At 46.1% G+C, this 7,642-nt stretch overlaps 1 protein-coding gene across 1 annotated transcript in view; it reads left to right on the top strand.

Moving 5' to 3' along the window:
* The first annotated feature begins 114 nt into the window (after positions 1–114).
* SERGEF (secretion regulating guanine nucleotide exchange factor) overlaps positions 115–7,642 on the top strand; it is a 130,094-nt gene continuing 122,566 nt past the window's right edge. The window contains exons 1-7 of the mRNA XM_042814806.1: positions 115–169; positions 1,226–1,364; positions 2,017–2,172; positions 2,482–2,576; positions 3,995–4,055; positions 4,369–4,482; positions 4,784–4,846. Coding sequence (XP_042670740.1) covers positions 146–169; positions 1,226–1,364; positions 2,017–2,172; positions 2,482–2,576; positions 3,995–4,055; positions 4,369–4,482; positions 4,784–4,846 — 652 coding nt within the window. The 5' untranslated portion in view covers positions 115–145. The remainder of the gene's footprint in view (positions 170–1,225; positions 1,365–2,016; positions 2,173–2,481; positions 2,577–3,994; positions 4,056–4,368; positions 4,483–4,783; positions 4,847–7,642) is intronic.

The following is a 7,642-nucleotide window of genomic DNA, read 5'->3' as shown; positions in this document are numbered from 1 at the left end:
CACCGAGCCCCTCCAGGCGCAGCAGCCCAACTGAAGGCGCTGCCTCTCCGACCGCCTGTAGGCGGGCGTCCGTGCTGATCCGCTGCCTCGCCCCGTCCCGCCCCGCCTCTTCCTCCCCGGCCACGGCGAGAAGGGCGCGAGCCCCATGGAGGCGGTGCTCCGCGCGTGGGTAGGTGGGCGCGAGGGCTGCGCGCGGCCGTCAGCCCGCCCTGCGGCCGCGAGATGGCGGCGGGAGGAGGGCGAGGGCGGGCGCCGTGCGGCTCCTCCGGCCGGGCTGCGTGCTGCGGGTCTGCCCGGCCTTTGGCACGAGCGGCGTGAGGACGGGCTTTCGAGCCTTCTAGGGCGGGTAAACAGACGGGCTCTGACAGCCGGTGCCCGCTGGTTTGCTGCTTGTGAGGCGGGAGGAGAGCAGCGCGCTGTGCTGCGGGCAGCTGCTGCCGTTCCGTGCCTCGTCCTGAGGGCGCGCGGAGTCCGTATTGTGTCGGACCTTCTGAGGAGAGTTAGGTGTCTGCCACGCCAGCCAGCGCCGAGAGCAGCCCCTGCCTGGGATCGGAGCAAGTCCTTCGAGGAGCTCGGGGCAGCAGGCGAGGCAGGCTTGTTCCCGCCTGGGGCCTCCACCTGCGGCAGCGCGGGGTGCTGCTCGGGCTCTTGGTCTGCGGTCGTCTCGGTCTCGGAGACCGTAAAGTGGCTGAGAAGCTCCCTGGTGCATCACCGCCCTGCCGCGTGTGTGAAAGCGTGCCGGCACGTTCTTGTTTTGTCCGCTGTAAGGTAGAAGAATCACTTAATGATGGATAAGTGCTTCTGCTTTGCTGCTTTATGTTCCCGGACGATGCAGCGTGTCGTTCTCACCTCATTTTGGTGCGGGACGCTGGCGCGAGCAGCACCATTAGCACTGAACAGGTGACTCTCATTTGTAAGGAGGCGTTCAGCCTTGCCAGGTGTTAGCCTGCAGTCTTAGCAAGCATATTCCTGTATAGAATAGTGACCTATGGGCTGCAAGGGTGGCCTTAGTGGCAGCAGATCTGGGACGGCCCTGCTCTGTAGTTCCGAGCACCTGTGTGATGGCTGTAAGAGTGAAGATTGTCCTTTGGGGGATTTTTGGGAGCTGGTAGTGTCAGGTTAACCCGTGCCATGTTCCCGATGAACCCGGTGGTGCAGGAGGGGAGCTACATGCATCTCTTGTCGTTAACTTTTTTTTCCCCATGTTATTTGTGTGTGTTTGAAGGGTGCAAACAGCTACGGACAACTTGGCCTTGGTCATAAAGAGGATGTGCTGGTACCTCAGACACTGAAAGATGTTTCCTGCAAATGTCAAGACATCAGGAGCATCACTGGAGGAGGAGGACATTCTGCAGTTATCACTGGTAAGATCATTGCTCTTGTAAGGAGTGCGTGACTTGAACAGCCAGGAGAAAATGTCTTTCCTTTCTGGTGCGGTGCTGCCACCTATATGCTGCTTCTGTGAGCAAGTATCAATTCTTAGTTGTAAAACAGGCTCCCCCTGGGCCTATCAACTTAATACTTTGGAGAAATTCCTTTGTTTACTCATCTTCTGTGTCTGTTTAATGACCTTGTGAGGCTAATTTCTAAACCTGTTTGACAGAATAGCTTTTAATACAAAACCGTTACTTGTCCTCTGTTGAGGATGAGGAGGGAAGGAGTCAAATGGGGTGTTATTCAATCTGAAGAAGGTAAGGAACAGGAAATAGCATCTGGTCTTCAGAAGGTTCTGCTCTATGCCATAGTTAACTACGGGAACAAAGGGATATGAGCAGGTGTGAATGGTATGAAATTCTTCTGAAAACAGGTTCTTGTTTTGCTGTATGAGCTGTCCTCCTTGGCTCTTGACATCTGTGCTTACTCAAAGATGTTTCTGGTTCATCAGAAGTAGCTGTCTCTGTGCAATTCAGTGTATTAAATGACACATCATTACTCTCTTTGTTGCAGGATCTCATTGCATATGTGCTTCTCTGTGAATTGAGTGGGATTTTGTTTTTTTTTTTTTAATTATTCCAGGTGCTGGAGAACTCTTTGTATGTGGCCATAACAAAGAGGGGCAGTTGGGATTGAATCACACAGAAAATGTGCTCTGTTTTACACTGTGCGCTGCCCTGTCTGGCTTCTGTGTGCAAGAAGTGGCCTGTGGCTGGGACTTTACAATCATACTAGGAGGTAAGCCCATCTTTGCAGGAGTTGGGGGAGTATGGGGGTGTGGAGAACACGCTGATAGTTCACATTGCTGTTGCTTGTGCACTCTCAGGTTTTAAGCTGCTTGAAAGCTATTGTGTTGAGCTGCAGACCTTAACTGAACATTATGCTGTAAAATCAGAAGTCTGTGGCCTCAGAGACCTGAGAAGAGGAGATGTTAGGTCTTTTTTTTTTTTTTCAGTTATTTCACTGTTTTTTTGCCTACTGTAATGTTACAACGCTTTGCTTTTGCTCAAAGGTACCCCGATCACTCTCTAATGCTTTTGTTTGCAGGAGCTGGCCTTGTTCTGTCCTGTGGGTCTAATGCTTTTGGGCAACTAGGAGTTCCCCAAATTTCAGGCCCGTGCTTGATTCCACAAAAGGTCGAGGTAAGTATTTAAAAGGAACTGCTCTATAGCTCTGTGCATTCTGTTGCTTACAGCATTGACAAGGTCTGGTGACCTCAGTGAGCTTTTAAGCTTGACTCTTCAACTGTTTTAAAGGAGTCCATCTGATGAAGTAAATTTACTGAGTAGACAACCAGTGATGGTCTTTGACCCAGAAATGAAATGCTACAGTTGCTTTCTTTTGTTATGTGAGGGAGCTGCCCACTTACAACAGAAAGTTGTCTTTGTCCATATAGCTGAGGATGTTTCATGTAACACATCTTGATAACATCTGCAGAATGTCTGTTCAGGTGTTGTAAAGTGATGCTAAAGCTACCGAAACCACAGAAGTTTACTTCAGCTGCAGTTTTACCTTGAGTCTGTAAGAGACCAGATAGGTTATGCGCCTGCAGGCTGTTCCTACCTTTGCTTTACCTCATTCAACATTTGTGACTCACAATTTGAAGGGTGGAGCACGTAGAACAAAATAGGCCAGCAGTAATCCCCCCTTGGAAAAAAAAAACCTGTGTCCAAGTTGAACAAAATTAGTTTGTCAACGAGCTTCCAAGGAAATAGGATGGAGAGTTAACTAACAGTTTCTCTCTTGTCCACTACCTTCAACTGTAAGTGCTAAAGGCAACAGAGCTGGTGCTGCTCCTGTAGGTTGTGTGGAGATCTGTGGTGATACCTGGAGGTGAGGCACCGCTGTGGGTAGGGAGCTCCGAATGTAGCCTCAAATTGTTTGCATTAAAATGCTTTAAGTGGTAAGAACTGAGACTTCCATACCAAAAAAAGCTTCTTTAGTGTTGGCTGTAAGCCTAACAGTGTAAATAAATTTCTCATGGGAATTCTAATTAATCCCTAATTTACACTGTAGCTTCTTACTTGAAGAATGCTAATGAGATGCTTTTACATCCTCTCCGTGTAACGCAAGTGAGAGCAGAAAGGACTCTCAGACAGGAACAGTAGCCTCGTGGTCTATGCCAGTCACTGCTCTGTTGTGATTTTTGGGTTTTGTGACAGTCTGGTTATTGTAGGGAAGGAAGGACAGCTATTGGTCCTCCAGTGAGTAGGGCTTTCCTCACCTGATGCACCCAGGAAGCAACAAGGGTACAGAACATCACTCCAGTGTAGTGCCTTGAAAATGGTGGCAGTGACAGTGTGGACCATTCATTCATCTGAAATATTTTCTTTTGCTTTGTGTCCTTTTAAGTGCTTGGATGGAAGTGAAGCATGGCTGACAAAAGTCAATAGGAACATCTTCTAAAAACAAACAGTAATGCATTGGTGTGCATTGTGATGTGCAGGCTGGAATCGAGAGCTATTTTCACTGTGCCCCACAAATGTGTTCAGCATATTCTGCTTTTTAGAGGCAAAAATATGAGAAACATTTTTTTTTGTTTGTTTCTTTACTCGAGCAGTCCCTCAAAGAGAAAGTAGTGGGTATTGCTGCAGGACTGAGACATGCCCTTGCTGCTACAGGTAAATATGTTATTGTTTTCTCATTTCTGGAACACATGAAGAGCACTCTTAATGTGTTTTAATGACCTAGATGGGGTGGAAAAATTAAAAAAAAGGGTGAATTTTGGCTACTATTTATACTTGTGCAATGAGACTGTAGTTGTTGTCTAGAAGGATAACCCTGGTAAAGTTTGGTTTTGGCATAAAGCATGCAAAGCATAATTCGAATCAGTGAATATGAAAGTGCTTTTAAAATTAATTAATTATTCAGTTGAGTTAAGTGATTTTATTGGTGGTGATTGTGTTTTAATCTCTGTGTGTTCACTTTGGGAAGAGAGTGGTTTGGTGTTTCAGTGGGGAACTGGCATGGCATCTCGGGCAAAGCGTGCGCACCAGGGGAAAAGCCTCCCTCTGTTCTGGACTGCAAAGGAACCCTGTGAAATAAAAGGTAATCCTGGAGTCTGACTTCTTTGTCAAGGTGATAGAGCTGAAATATATTTTGCAGTGATATGTAATGTTTCTTTTTATGAAGCTGCTTGGTGTTACAAGTATGGAGCATCTGAAACAGAATCTGTACAAATTCATAATCCACAGGGAACAATGGTACTGAGTCTTTTAGCACCTGTGACCCAGAAGAAGGGGTTTTCATTATAAAATTCATTATCATACAATCATACATTGATATAACTTCATGGCTGTGCACAAAATGATATCTTTTGTACAAGTTTATAAGACTAATTTTTCTGTAGGCCTGGAAGCTGTGAAGGCGAAGAGAGTTGCCGCAGGCTCCTACCATTGTGTGTCTCTTACAGGTAGGCCCTAGGTGTAGGCATAGAAGTCCTTGTCTCAACATATAAGGGGGTTCTGTGCTTTGGAAGTGTCTGTCAGCTTCGGCTTGGCTGATCAGTGTGTTGTGGCGTAATGCTGGTAAGCCATCCTGTAGTGGTTTTGGATTCTGGGAGCTTCCATCTTAGTAAGACCTGGATTCACTGTGTTCTTTGTATTTTATTCATGGGGTCGGGTATGACACAGCCCTTAGAAATAAGCAAGGCTCTGGGCTCTTAGTGGTTAGAAACTGCAGAGATTTGTGAAAGCACTTGGTTGCATAGATTTCTGCAGCAGCGGTGCTGCGTCGGGTGACCGAATGGATGAGCCCTGGCCCGAGAGCAACCTTTTGCCAATGGGAAGGAGTGTTATGGGGCTGTGTTGTGAAAGGCTGCTGTGGCTGTCCTCCTGCAACTGGAAAGTTGGCTGTGCTGTGCATGAGCGAGAGGTCTTGTTGGCTGTGCAGTAACAGCATGCACACACACCTGTGTGAGGTGGTGTAAGAGCTCCAAGCATATTAAAAGCAGTGGGAAATTGCTTTATCACTTAGACATTTGCATAACTTAGGGCATTTGTTCCTTACCCAGTGCTCCTGCTCTGCGTGCTAAGTATCTGGTTGTGCTAGTGTAAGAAAAGTTATTTATTTATTTTTATTTCTTGGCAGACCAAGACATGGGAAAGAGAATAGCTTTGCATCTGTAAACTTACGGTTCTAAAATGTGGGAAGTGTATTGAACTGTATGAAAACAAATCTTTACAGAAGTTCAGGAGTTCTTTGCAAATATGCAGCCATCTGGTACCTCTGCCATCATCAAATGGAGTGCTGCAGAGCCTGCTTACGCTTATGCAGAGATGGAATTGCATGGGGAAACGTTAGATGTGAATTACAGTGAGTTCTGAGATGCAAAGTCTGTATGTGATTAGTGAAGAACTGGCAGGACAAATAGAATCTGCTTTAGCTAATTAGCACTTTCTGTGTGTCTAGAGTGAGCAAATCATTGTTTCTTTTTTTTTTTTTTTGAGAGCAATCTATTTGGCAGCAGGGCAACCACATCTAACAAAGTAGGTGTCGAAGCTTTCAATGATATGCTGGTATTGCTGCCCTTCCATCTGCATTAGCTTCTAAGGATGCTTATTTATTTAAGTTACTGTAGAGTGTACTATTTATTAAGTGAGCATCCCTGCAGATTTTTTTCTAGGAATTTCCTGCTGAGCAATGCAGTTCTCTTGGGCTCTGTCCCACGAGCCACCTGCTGGTAGGACACTGAACACCAGTCAGCGGGAGGCTTTTGATGCAAGGGTTGAAATGTATTGTTGCAAATGTTATTTTTTCTTTTTATCAATAAATAAAGGGGGCAGGGGGATCTGAATGACACTTTGTGTTGGAGATTTCAATCTCCAGACTTTCTTGGCCTGTGAACATGTACTTGGTGTGTGCATGACTTCTCTTGCTTGCGCAGAATGAACTGACTTGAGGAGGCCTGGCACAGCTCATGTTCTGCTTATTACAGGTTATGTTTTTTTTTTAATATGGAGGTCTAGAACCTGAACTGAATCATCTGATGCTGAAAAGATTGGATTAATGATGATTAGTATCTGCAGAAGGACTCATCTGAACACTTACCTCGTTACTGTCAATTGGCTGTTAGGCTGTGAGCATCTTCAACTCGTATTGGGGAGCCACACGAAGCAAATGCATGTTTCTGTAAATATAATTATCCCTGTGGGTGGAATCCTGGAGTGTGTACTTGCATAAATGCTTCTTCTGCAAAGGCAGTGGGGGAAGACAATTACTTACAGAAGTCTCTTAGTTGTGTAGTAGTGCTTTCAGACATGATAATACTTTGATTTTGCTTTGTGATGGGTAGTACCTGCTTTACCTACCTGTTCTTAGCTGTGTGTCATATTCCTTTAGAAAGTGACTGAGCAGGATGGGGTAGGGAGCATTAGACCATCCCTGCTTTTGAGGATTTACTGGATATGCTCAAGCTGAATTCAGCAGCAGAGTTACAAGTGGAGTTGGGAGCCTGTAGCTCCTGTAAAGAGACTGGGAGACTGTTCAAGTTTCCCAGGTGCTTGAGGGGAGTTGTGTTATTTGCTGCTCTTCAGGTTATCTACTGGGCTGAGTCTAAGCTTTGGGCTGGAGGTAAAAGCTGGCCTGCAAGGACAGAGTGGCAGAGCTCAGTGAATGACCTCAAAATACTTAAAGCTTTTTCTCTAAGATATTTTCTACTTTACTTAGCTCTCTTATAAAACTTTGCCTTTGCTGTAAAGGTGTTTCAGTCATCTTTCAGAAATTCAGAGCAGAAATTAAGCCTGGATGGACCTCAACCTCAAAACCCTGGTTGTCTCAGGAAGTCAGTGTAGCCCTCAGAAAACACATTTTGTTGTTAAAACCCTGGCAAATATTTCTCATATTCTGATTACAGCTTTTGTGCATGTGGTAAAGAGACCCTCCTTTCCTCAAAATCACTGGGCAGGCTGGTTGTATGGGGACTGCTGAATCATGGCCTGAGCCTCTGATTGATCACCTGAGGCGAGCACTGACTCAGCCCTGGGAGCACAGGTGAAGGCAATTCTCCTGTGCTGCTGGAAGGGGTGGAGCGTGGCTGCACCTCTCCTAGACCCATTTAAGAGCTGACCACAAGTAGGGAAGGATCTCTTCTGGAGATCCACTCCACTGGAGTTTCCCATACGAGCCCAGGGTAGGGTGAGTGGACCTATCATTTCTGTTTCCTGCTTTGGTGTAATAGCATCATAGCCAAGCTCTCTGTTATACCATA

This window comes from Centrocercus urophasianus, unplaced genomic scaffold (genome assembly GCF_019232065.1).
Source record: "Centrocercus urophasianus isolate 14NV4802_14NV808 unplaced genomic scaffold, USGS_Curo_1.0 seq_14, whole genome shotgun sequence".
NCBI classification, from domain to species: domain Eukaryota; kingdom Metazoa; phylum Chordata; class Aves; order Galliformes; family Phasianidae; genus Centrocercus; species Centrocercus urophasianus.
This window is presented reverse-complemented; position numbering and strand designations above follow the sequence as displayed.